Source organism: Alosa pseudoharengus, unplaced genomic scaffold (genome assembly GCF_046254945.1).
Source record: "Alosa pseudoharengus isolate Yale_2024_CS ecotype anadromous, Long Island Sound unplaced genomic scaffold, YU_APseudo_1.1 YU_APseudo_1.1_scf_10, whole genome shotgun sequence".
Classification (NCBI taxonomy): Eukaryota; Metazoa; Chordata; class Actinopteri; order Clupeiformes; family Clupeidae; genus Alosa; species Alosa pseudoharengus.
In genome coordinates, this window is record NW_027468565.1 from 13,498,420 (window position 1) to 13,511,304 (window position 12,885).

General features: G+C 45.5%; 1 protein-coding gene across 1 annotated transcript in view; it reads left to right on the plus strand.

Moving 5' to 3' along the window:
* Positions 1-12,885, plus strand: part of ptprz1a (protein tyrosine phosphatase receptor type Z1a) — a 55,674-nt gene that overhangs the window by 32,272 nt on the left and 10,517 nt on the right. Inside the window, exons 5-13 of the mRNA XM_076272842.1 lie at positions 171-266; positions 1,715-1,781; positions 1,923-2,080; positions 3,229-3,379; positions 5,608-5,792; positions 6,239-6,365; positions 8,351-8,391; positions 8,695-9,265; positions 10,142-10,660. Coding sequence (XP_076128957.1) covers positions 171-266; positions 1,715-1,781; positions 1,923-2,080; positions 3,229-3,379; positions 5,608-5,792; positions 6,239-6,365; positions 8,351-8,391; positions 8,695-9,265; positions 10,142-10,660 — 1,915 coding nt within the window. The remainder of the gene's footprint in view (positions 1-170; positions 267-1,714; positions 1,782-1,922; positions 2,081-3,228; positions 3,380-5,607; positions 5,793-6,238; positions 6,366-8,350; positions 8,392-8,694; positions 9,266-10,141; positions 10,661-12,885) is intronic.

The window sequence follows — 12,885 nt, forward strand, 5'->3', positions numbered from 1 at the left end:
TCCATGATTATGACATGAGTGATGTTGACTCAACTCCCCATTCTGCCATGTCATCACTGTTAATAAATAAAGGTGTTAAATCTGTCTGTCACCAACAATGAGGATCACGGACAAGGCAGTAGCCCTGATATGTCTGTCCAGATCCTAACAGCTTTGTGTGGGTGGTGCAGATGCAGATCTACAGCTATGAGGAGGGACGCTATAACTCCTTGGACCAGGCCCTGAGGGAAGGAGGCAGAATCACCGCCTTGGCCGTCATGTTTGAGGTTAGTGAGGCTGGGCTCCGTCTCCCAAGTGTATTTGCTGACTACCATGCATCTAACGTGGGAGCGCCAAATGTGAGCCGACCGTATTTGAGTCACACCTACATGATACAGAAATACTGTGTTGATATTCGGTAGTATTCCGGTCATATTTTAGTAAGAGCTAACAAATATGCTCTTATTTTTTAATTTTCCAAAATTACACTAGTGACACTACCAAGGTAGTTGCTATCATAGTTAGCAACTATGCTTTGGGGAAACGGACCCCAGATTAATGTGACTTCATTCATTCATTCATTCATTCATTCATTCATTCATTCATGTCATGACTCATGGCCATGCTGATTTTTTATAGGCTAGTAATGTAAGACAAAAGAAATCCACCAATCCATTCAACAAATGCAAGAATGATAAATCCATCATTCTTCAGTCATTGAAAACAGTGTGTGTGTGTGTGTGTGTCGATGGTAGATGAGCTAATTAATGAAATCACCTGTGTTAAATGCACAGGTAACCAATGCATGGTAGGTCTGTTACTTTCTGAAGCCGTATTTGTGTGTGTGTGTGTATTTGTGAGAGAAAGTGAGAAAGAGCGCAAATAGACTCCAGACCTGTCTGTACTAGCTCAGAGAGGGTGCACACCCTGCTTTCATGATCAGTATAGTTACAGTTAGCTGACCTATGCTGACCATGCAAACCTCTGCTGATATCTGTGAATGTCTGCATGTAGCGTTGTCTGCCTGTGTCATTGTACAGTAAATATTTATTAGGTCACTAATGCCTATTGATTGCTTTACTATACTTTTACACATTTATTTGGAGCTGTCATTTCTGCAGTTTGTGGGTTCCAAGTTATATTGTAAGAACACCATTTGTAGACACAATGGCAAAGCATGTGTGTCCGGCTTTCTGAAACACTAATGATAATCTGAAAATGAAGAATGTGGACAAGAAGGATGACTTTTTAAGGTCAAAACTCAAGCTTAGTTATGTCTGGATTTGGAGGACATTTGGCCTCAGTCCCAGGTCTTTTGGCTGCCTCGGTAAGAAAGTGAGGGACATGCTTCTGCCTGTGACTGGGGGATTTGATGGAGTTAGACATGGATGAAGGCATGACTGCCCATACAAAAAAACAAACTTTACTGAGGAAGTTTCCCATATTTTCTAGGGTAGAATTCCTCTTTCATTGCAATTAAGCAAAACATCCTGCTGCCAGAAGCATTATGAAGCTTGGCATATTAACAACCTAAAATCACCATGCAGCATGCATTATAGTTTTGGACATGTAAAGAAACATTTTCTATTTGCTATGCTAATTACAACTTCGCAGCTGGAACAATAAGACATTCATAGTGTAGTGGCCTAACTTCAACCCAAACTTCAAACACCTCTCTCCTTTCAGTGGCCCGGCCACTTGTGTTAACTGAAAAATGATCTGCTTATCCTCACAGACAAGTGTTGAAGACAACGACAACTATGTGGCTATAATAGAAGGTGTCAACAGTGTTAGCCGCTATGGTACGTGAAAATATGTTTGCACTCAGAATGCCTCTGTTTAATAAGAGATTAAAGTTAACTTAAATGTAATTAATTTATTTAATGTATTATGCATCTGTTTGTGGTTGGTGTTGTGATTCTCTTTTGGGTTTGCCTCCCCAGGTAAAAGTAGTGAGCTTAGCCCCTTCTCTCTGCTGGGCCTCCTGCCTAACTCCACAGAGAAGTACTTCATCTACAACGGCTCTCTCACTACACCGCCCTGCTCAGAGACAGTGGAGTGGATTGTCTTTAAAAACACCGTCGCCATCTCTGACATACAGGTTCAACAATAACACTTGTTTTCACTCAAGCTGTCTGTCACTCTTCTACTTCTTTCAGTGTGTGTGTGTCGTGTCATGTGTGTGTGTTTGTGTGTTTTTTGTGTGTATGACTACCTGTCTCTGTGTGGATCATTTATTTGTATGTGTGAAAAGGTTGTGATCTGACAGGTCTTACATTGTGTCTGTACAGGAGTCAGTGTTTGCATTATTCTTTGTGCTTACTCTGTCTGTCCTGGTCATGTTTGGGTATGGGATCTGTTTGTGTGAGGGGCCACCTGTGTTTGAGAGTCTTGTCAGGAGTATTTGTAGAATGTAATGACAACCTGTGGAGACTTGTCAGTCATCAGTGGAGAACTGCCCAAGGCCTGACGAAGGAGCACACCCACTCACTCACTCATCTCTCCACAAAGCCATTTGCCAGTCACGTCCTATTGATGCTAGTAACCGCAAGCTACCAGTCACGATAACATGTGTGCTTATGAGCAGGTGTTGTGATACTCTCTCAGCTATCTTTGTCTAAAAGGCAATTCAAAAAGAGCTAGAGTAAGAGTATGCCTATATGTTGGGACCTGTTGGGAAGCCAGTTGCTCAATTGCTTGCTCTTATTTGAAAGTGCTCAAAGCACTCACAGATTATGTCACATAACTTTACGTGTCATACTTCAAAGCAGAATAAACTCCTTAATTGTGTGAGTCAGAGGTAAACACACCACGTAACACTATGTCAGGCAGGTGAGGTTAGCCTGGGGTCCTTTTGGCATCTAAGCACTTAGGCAAAGAGTTTCATTAGTCACAGGCCGTCAGAGAGAGACAGGAAGGAGGGATGGGTGTCAGGAGACACACTGTCACCCGACCTCTCTCACATCTTTGGGTGCATGCTAACGTGTGTTTGTTTCCAGTTCAGTTTGTTTCCTGATGTGTAAATGTTTAAGTAATAATTACAAAACTCTAGAGCAGTTATTAAGTCAGTGATTATAGATACATACTTTGCTAGCTCTGTATTGTTTCTCTGTGGAACTTGTTCCCCCAGTTCTCCCTGTACCAGTTCAGGTGTTCTGTGTTTCAACATGAGTTAGTCCCAGTTTGCATTTAGTGTGTGTGTGTGTGTGTGTGTGTGTGTGTGTGTGTGTGTGTGTGTGTGTATTGCAGCTGGAGGCCTTCTGTGAGGTGATGACTATGCAACAGGCGGGGTATGTGATGCTGATGGACTACCTGCAAAACAACTTCAGAGAGCAGCAGGAGCAGTTCATGGGACAGGTGTTCTCTTCTTACACTGGCACAGAGGAGGTGCCCACGCCCAGTATGTACCGCAACTACACCCCCCCCCCCCCCACAGACACACACACACATACACACATGCACCACATCATGACATACAGCTCTGTGGACATGGTCACATTAGAAACTGACCGTATACTGAGTTCAATTGTGCGTGAAATGTGCCTTATTGTCCTCGTTCAACCTCACTCACGACTCTTTACAGTATGGAAGTCACATGAGCAAATCTTACCCATAATTGCCTTTGTCTACACAAATGCCCATGAAACCGTTTTTCTGTCTGTGCATTCATTATTCTGCAGCCCCCCTCTGGGCACTTTTGCAGTTTGTAAATAGCACAGGCTGTTTTGACCCACTTCCAGCATGCCACACGCAGAGTTGGGCTGGCCAGGCTACTCCCGCTGCACACGTCATGTTAAAGCTGCAGTGCAACATTGATAGGTCAATTTCAGTGCAGGTCAATATCATGTCATTACCCCTCTGACGTAGCGGATTATGGGCATGTGTATCTATGGAGGGAACGAGTCCCTTGCCCTAAAGCTAGCTGTGTGCGTGCCTTACTAACCCTGCCACCTGATTGACTGTTTGGCTGGTGCTTACACTGGAAACTGTCACTGTGAACTAGTTTACTTAGAGCTTTTCCACTCGGCCCTGAGAACAAATATGGAAAACCTTTCTGCTGAAAGTCATATGTGTTTATTCTTAATTCAGAAGAAGTTCATGCTTTCCTTCTTTCAACCAAAAGGCAAATGCTACTTTTTCCTGGGCTCAGGTGTTCCCCTCTTTCAGATTGCCTTGTATTTGTTGCATTTTGTTGTTGTGCATATATTGGCCTACATTTGACAACTGCCTCTGTTTTGGAGACTAGAGAAGTAGAGTAGTAGTAGTAAAGCACTTAAAGCATGGCATATAAACATGGCATATACGTGTGACTTCTGTGATTCCTCATTGCTCTCCATTAGAGATGGCTTTTGGGAATCTTCAAAAAACGTCTACAGACTTATTATTCTGTTTAATTCTATTTGATCTGTTAATAATGTTGATATTTTTAGGCTGTTAATTTTAATGTTTATTCTATTAATTAAAATGTTATTTATATGAGTTGTGATGTGATTTAGTGCACTATACTGTCTACACTTCCATGGCTAATATTTGTACACTTTGATTGCTTTGTATCTCTTGAGATGACAACAGTTTATATTGCTGCCAATCGGCTCCTGTCCCATCAGTCATCACCCGGATGGACACGTACAGTATCTCTGACATGCAAGGAAGGGGATTTTCCATGTAGACTTTCTCGCTGCCCTATTTTCTCAGGGGTCATGTTGTTCTGCTCTGAGTTAGTGGAACACGCAAACACAGATCTGTGGAGCATGTATACACAAAATCTGTTGGCTTTGAGCCTCCTGCAGAATTGAAATCTGATTCGTCGGAGTGCCTGTGTCAAGGCCACACCCTCTGGTGGCCTGCACTGCCCTCCTGTGTTGAAAGAGGGAGGGTCATGTAATGTGTGTTTTAGGACCATTTATCAAAATCATGACCATGTAATGAGAGGATCCCTCAACAAGTTGACACATTTCTTTTGCTCTTATTCAAAAAGCACTCCACTTCACTCACGCTTACATTTGCCACTTACTCACTCACAGGGCTTTTGACCAATCGCCCCTGAAATGTAGTTGGTCAGAGACAGCAGACACACACAAAGTGAACTGAATTGAATTTCCCCTTGGGGATCAATAAAGTATCTATCTATCTATCTATCTATCTATCTATCTATCTATCTATCTATCTATCTATCTATCTAACTGCTATGGAGCAGGAACTGAAGTGAGCTGATAATGTACCAACCTTTTGCAGTGTGAGTCAGATTTATGTTCCATGAGTTATTAGTGACTCCCAAGTGTTTTTCTGACTCATAGTGACCAGCCAGAAAAATACAGGTTGTTTGCAGATTATTGATCTTTTACACATGAAAATGGTCAATGGGATTTGAACACATTAATTTCTACCTGACATGCCCTGTAGCACAAACTTCATATCATAGAACTAGAGAAAACTCTTCCCCTGGTCTTACTCAAACACAAGCCCACTGAGTACTCTTCCCCTGGTCTTACTCAAACACAAGCCCACTGAGTACTCTCCCCCTGGTCTTACTCAAACACAAGCCCACTGAGTACTCTCCCCCTGGTCTTACTCAAACACAAGCCCACTGAGTACTCTGAGGTTCTAATGGCTCTTGCTCCTCTTCAGTCTGCAGCGCGGAGCCCGAGAACGTCCAGGCGGAACCGCACAACTACACCAGCCTGCTGGTGATCTGGGAGCGGCCGCGAGCTGTGTACGATGCCAACATTGAGAGGTACTCTGTCACCTACCGCCTGACACAGAGGGACGACACACCCGGCATGGAGTACCTGACCGATGGAGACCAGGATGTGGTAAGCATGTTATCTCAGTGAGTCCGGCTCTCACAACTATTCACACTTATTCCATGGTTTATGTGCTTAGATATTGTAACAACAATTATTGTAACAACATTATAAGCAACAACAAACTACAAGCACACTGGGTAGAGCTCTAGTCAGTAACTCAGAAGAGTCCACAAAAGTATATAGTACCACACTTATACAAATAAATCTGACTTGACTTGACTTGACTTGACTTCACGTGACTTTACCAAATTGATAAGTCAATAATTAAAGCAGGCAGTCCATAAATGCAGCATGTACAATGTAGTGTACTTCATGTTCACATGCTCTCATACCTGTGGCATGTACTGTATTCATCAGATAGGAAACTGTAGATGTTTTTGGTGGGGTGCCCTCTGTAATGTAGATGTTTTTGGTGGGGTTTCCTCTCTAAACTTTCTTCCGAATGCCACTAGGGGGCGATTCTCCAGGACCTGATGGCCAACACCAGCTATGTGATACAGGTTGTGGCGGTGTGCACCAATGGTCTATACGGCCGCATGAGCGACCAGCTGATCGTGGACATGCCTGTGGATGACCCTGGTAAGACTGACTGAGCCCACCAATGCTGTCTCAGTGGAGACTGATTTCATAACCCCTGCCTCTTTCCCAAAACCTTTCTTTGTGTTCAACTCTAAAGCAATATCTTGCAGTTAAGCATCATTACTCGTAGGATTATCTGTTGCAAACAGTCTCTGTACCTTAGATCATGACTCCTGAAACTGACGAGCCAATGACTTTTAGAAAGCAGTTCAATGAGTGCCTCAAAGTTGAAAGTTTCATAAATACTTTTCATATGATCAGAAAAGGTATATGGCCAGATGGCTTTGATCCTTTGACCAAGCAAATTATCTTTTATAATTGAAGACTACTAACTAGTTGGGGGGATCAAATTGAATGATGTGGTTCCCCGACTAGCTCTAAGCATGTGAGATGTGCCCTGTGATTGCTGTCTCTAATTGAGCACAGACACCTCTTCTTTCACTCTCTCTCTCTTTTCTCCTCTGTTATCGAGTGCCACGTAGACTCACAGGTGCATGTGTACATTGCACTTGTTCTCGTACTGTATTCAGTCCTCCGTGCTGTTTGCCTGTCAGTGTTGGTTTGCTCTGTAGTTCTTCCATGCGGGGCAGCACGCTTTCTGTAGCTTCTATGAAGAAAATATTGCATGCCCTTATGTTAGTATTACTGCTTTTTAAGAAATAAGGTTATTTTGAGCTAATCATGCCAATGGCTGTTTGCTTATTGTTTGCTTATATGTAGCATCTGTTTAAGTTGGGATTTGGTCAAATATTCTGTAATTTCTGTCTATTGCTGATAATAAACTAATATGACTTGGTAAAACTGCTGTGCATCCTATTTCAGTGTCCATGTGCATGGGTGTGGTGTTTCTCACCAGATCTTGTGGAGCATATTTTCTTTTGGTTCTAAGAAAGTTTGGCAGATGGTGGATGGGGTAGGTGTGCCTCTTGTGCACTGATAGGTTCCCCTCAGGCGTTGAGAACGTGGTCGTGTGCCATGGCACCTCCCTCCCTCAGACAGATATCTCCTGGAACTCTCGTCAGTCCATTTTGAGCGTGTCCTCCAACCTGATGCCATTTCACGGTCTCAGTCCCTCGCGCCCCGCGCTTCATAAACTCATCCGTCCGTCCACCATGACCCCCATTCTGTGTAACCTCTGTCACCCGTCCAGCAGGTAAGCGCCGCTGAGTGGCCCTCAGCTCTCTGCGTGGTGTGTGTGGACAGCCGTGGGCTTGCATGAGGGTTTCCACGCTCCTCCCGTACTGCTCTTGTGTGACCTCAACCGAACCTGCACTGACCCAGTCACACCTCCTCACTGTGTGTTTCACCCACTCACCCCGTGGGACCCCCACTCACAACACGCTGTGCAGAATGCCTCCCTGTCCAGATCTAAAGCTGTCTGTCAGAATATAGATCTCTCTCCCTCTCTCTCTCCCTCTCTCTCTCTTTCTCTCTCTCTCTCCTTTTTTCTGTTTCTCTTTCTTCCTTTCACCTGATGTTTGAACCAACAACATATTCCATATTCACAAAGACCTTTTCCATAATAAGACCTATATTAAGTCCCTGGGAACAAAAGTAGTGTTAAATCATTGACCCTAATGATCAGTCTGTGAATAAAGAGCACTAAAACGACTCTAAGTGCTATTGCACCTATTTAAATCTGTTCCTGACACAAGTGATTTCTCATAAACACAAAATGGTGGACTCTTCTTGGAGGTTTTGTTTGTATGTGTACGTGTGTAGCTCTGTGTGGATGCATACACACAGTTTTCCATGATCTCTCCCAAAGTTCTGTTTCCATAAACTATCCTGCTGTTATAACATATAATCTGTGTTTGTAGTAATATTATTTCCTTTTGTGTTAGGGTATGGTAATGGATATTAACATTAACATTAACATTAACTTTAGTTCTTATTAAATATTAATATATATATTCATTAAATATTGTGTAGTTGTTTTTCATAAAATAGTATGAGTATTTTAACAGTTCTACATTTTCTTTCAGAGACAGACCCTGATCCTGATGAATCATTTGACTTTGAAGAGGTAAACATGAAATTCTAAATTGATTTGTAGAAATGGTAGGTAGAACAGGTAGAAATGAGCAGAAATCAATTGTTTCATATGCAGCATATTCTACACTGGTCTCTCTGCAAATCAGTCAAATTAGCATGAGTAACATGAAAGAATGAAGAGCATGAAGATTGATCAGATAGAGTTTAAACTGAAGAAGAAGTGTAATAAAATATCAAGCCCATGTGCTTAAATCTCCATTATTCTATGGATACATATGGAGATGTAAAGTATATCTTCTCCTTTCTCCTCTGTCTATGTGTGTGTGTTCTCAAGGACTACCAGCCCAACCCATTTGGGGTCAAGCCCAGTGATGTGCCTGTCAGAATCATTACAACCTCTCCCTCACTGACCACAACACCCAGTCAGACCACCACCCCACAGCTCACTGGACTCAGTGTCCAAGGAGAGGGGCGCAGGGGCCAGAGCTCTCCAAAGCGACCCGACCTACAGCCCATCCTCACCACCGCCCCACCAGCAGAGGGCAGTAGCAGCCCTGGAGACCCAGAGGTCCCCGTCGTTGAGATCCTTAGTTCTAGCACGCGTGCTTACACTCTAGTGACCACATCTACTTCCAACATGTCTGAAGTTACGACTACAACTGCCACTGTGGACGTGAAAGAAGCGGCTGTCCCGGTTACTGCTTCCGGAGGAAGCAGCGGTCAGCACACCACAGTGAGCCCACTAGAGATTCCAATGGTGGTCACTCCCATGTCCTCGTACCCTGATGTCTCTCTCCGGCCCACTAGCCGTGGTGCATATCTCCCCACCACCACCACCACCACCACCACCACCACTGCTGCCTTCGGCCGCGTCCCCCTGAGGAGCACCCAGCCGGTGTTTAATGGTGAGAGCCCAGCTCCTGCACTGCCCTCTCTGTGTGGCCCCTCGGCCCCCTCCCTCTGTCTGCATGCCAGCCCTGTGTCTGCGCCGCCTCCCCCCAGTACTGTGCCAGTCTTGTCCAAGTCCCCTCCCAGTCAGGAGCTCTTGCATGACCTCTCTGTGCTGCTGTCCCGTGACGCCACTGTCCCCTCCACCTCCACCACTGCCCACCCCCTCCTACCCTCCAACCCCTACCCCCCTCCTTCCTCCCCCCCTGTGTCTCTCGGGTCAACAGGCCTGATTTCCAGCTGTAGTTGTGGTGATGACAGAGGTGGTGCTGTTAAGGAAGGGGATGATGTTTGTGGTGAGGCCATGTCTCTGGGTTCCTCTACGGTGCTCCTGGGTGTTCCGCCGGTAACGTATCACGAGACTCTCCCACTCCACACGTCACTCGACCCCTCTGCCGTGGCGGCGCAGTGGCCTGACTCAGACAGGCTTTCTCTTCTTCCCTCTTCGCCTCTGGCCACAGCATTCCCACTGAGCTCTCTCACGTCCCTCCAGCCGTCCCTCCCACTGTCCAGTGACTCCCTGGCGGAGGCTGCGTCTCTCTCCGGCAGCCTGGGGGACTCGATGGCGGAGTGGGCGGACTCGTCCGTGCTAGCCCTGCATGCCCCCAGTGGGAGCCCTCTGCATGCCTGCTCTCTCTTCCAGCTGCTCTCCAGCCTGCCTGCAGGCGGCGACTCGAGTGGCCCGCCGCTCTACTCCTCCACTAGTCTTCTAGAACCTTCTTCTCTGTCTTTCTCTTCGGCCTCCGGCGCTGAGCCCCAGCTGCTGTCTCTGTCCACTGCTGCTCCTCTCTGTGGCTCCCAGGCCTGTAGTGACCCGCTTGTTTCTGTTGCAGCCACCAGCCCTGTGTACAGCCAGACCCCCCCACCCCTGGGCGCCTCCTCCACACCTCCCACCCCCTCCGCCCCGCTCCCCCCCGCCTCGCCCTCTCAGGCTCTGGGCCCGGCGGCCCCGCTGGCCACGGAGGGGCCGCTGGAGAGCAGCGCTTCTGGCTGGGCCCCCGTGGACCAGGAGTGGGAGCGGGGCCAGGCGTCGGCCTCGGCCTCAGGTGAGGAGAGCACGCTTCCCTACCCCTTCCCCTCCGCACCTCCCTCCCCTGCCAGCGCCCACGAGGAGCCGGACGACAGCGACGACGGCCACTCCTCCTCGTTCTACTTCGAGAACGAGAGCGTGACCGAGAGTGCCATCACCACGGTGATGAGTGGGCAGGCTTGGGCTGCGGGGGTGGGGGACGAGGAGAGCGGCTCGGGGCAGGAGAGCCTGACCGACAGCGAGACGTCCTCGGATTTCAGCATTCCCGAGCGAATCGAGAGGGACTCAGAGGAGGAGGAGGAGGAGGAGGAGCCAGTAGCAGGTAAAAATCACGCAGCTCTGACCAGCACAGGTCCTCACCTCATCAAGAGGGCCCCTGTGTCCGAGGGGCAGCGCAGATGACCAGGTGAAGACGTCAGCATCCTGGTCAGACTGCTTCCCTGTCCAGTGAACCACACAGTCATTCTCAGGAGCTTTTGGGTAACAGAAAGCAACTAACCAATCATAAATGCCTGTTCAACCAGCTTAATTTCAACTTTCTGCTAAAGCACGGTGGCCGTAGAGGAAGGTCAACTCATCTAAACATGGAGAGCTGCAACAGGATCATTTTTGCTTCTTTAGTCCTCATACAAAAAAGCACAACTTCTGCGAAGAAGCATTTTATCATAATCATCTTTCCTTGGTCTGTTTTTTTTTATTAACATTTTATATTACCATCAAACGCAATCTAATCCAGCATGTCTGTACCTTTGTCATCATGCAATCCTGGTTGCAAGGGCAGGTATTCCGTTTTCCATCGTCCACTCATGCATCAGTGTTGATTCAACATTCTTTATACAGTCATATTATTCATCTGCATCACTATGGTTTGGAATGCCAGTGATATGAATGAACACTGACTAAACAAACAGCTTTTTCCATCATACTCATGGGTACATATGGGATAAAACGGGTTCATATTGTCTCATACTCATAAGGCTTGAGAAATGTGGTTATTACATATTATTTCAAATGACAGCATTGTATTGCAGTTATCAACCTTTCACATGGGCCCAAACAATTATTTTCCTGCCCTAGTCTGCTAAAATTTTCAAAAGACAAAAAAAAAACTTTGAAAATAAGCTCTGATTAAGTGGAACATCATTCAAATTAATGAAGTAGCTTTCTAAGATTTACCCTCATATTGTACTACTGTATGTTCTGGCATGCTCTGTGATGTGGTGAAACACATTTTTAAGAATGTCCAGCAGGTGGCAGGAGAACTCCATCTGTACACACGGAATAGAGCATTCAGTAACTCAGTGCCTAGATTTAGTTTGGTCATTAAGAGAACTAATGATTCACACTGGGAATAGAGGAACTTGATCAATTAGATGTTATCCTTGTTAGATTGTTTTTGCCTCCGCAATGAAGAGTTTTTGAGTTTTGCTATGAGGGCTTGGGTAGACAGATCCTGTGATTTGATGTCAGAACGGGATGACAGCTGGTCGTGCTGTTTGTTGGTTGGTTTATGAAGAAGACAGATACAGTGTCCTAATCTGAGAAATGAAATCGCTGGGATGATTGATGACCTCTGCTCCATCTTATATCAGGCAGGGGTTAAACAAACAGATTACAATAACCTATTGGCAGCTTTTAACATTCATGGAGCTTATCCTGTAGATAATGAGAAATGGCCTAAGAGTAGTGGTTTAGATTGATGCTGTATGTTCTACTTACAGTTGTAAACATATTCCCACTGGTGCCTGATGCCAGATTTCTTTTTGAACTAAATGTAATTTTTCTAGAAGGAAAATCTTTTAATTGCAACGTCACAATACAGGCCAGTTAGAGTTCAAGTAGTTTTAATGTGTGATATTACTATTGTACAATGACAACATGGAAATGGGAAGGTTCAGCATGTGAAAAGTGCAGTTTGTTCAAATAGGTGCCTTAGTGATGGCAAATGCTCTGTTTTACACCTTCCGAGGAGTTCTCATGTTAAGTTAGTTATGACATAGGGGATGGTCTTCCTGTCCCCCTCAAACAGTATCTCTGCACTACTACCAGTGGCGTGTACATTAGGGGCTTTCATGTCTGATAGTGTGCACTGTCACAGGGGCAGTCAGGTGTAGTCTGTGTCTAAAGGCCCATTGGTAACTCAGGAGAGGATTGTTTCTGTGCTCCTATGTTCCCTCATACCCTCTATACCCCCCAGCATTTCCCCTCAGCCAGCTCGCTCCCTTTCCCCTATTCTCCCAACCCAGCATGTGTGACATGTCCAGCAAGGTCACTGTGGTAGAAACAGGGTCTCTAAAAGTTTCTGAATTTACTATAGCAACAGCTCGCTGAGCTTGTGAGATGATAAGGCAGCATTGGAGACATTCAGACGTTCAAGCAACCATTGTTGTGAGATGTTCAAAAAAATAGCCACATACTGTATAATTACCAAACTGAGTAGAAAAAACTATGATGAGACAATGATTTATAAAATACCCAGCATGCATTCTTATAGCAGTTATTTGAGTGGGATGCAAATACACTGTGTCTGCTCACCAGACTACCATT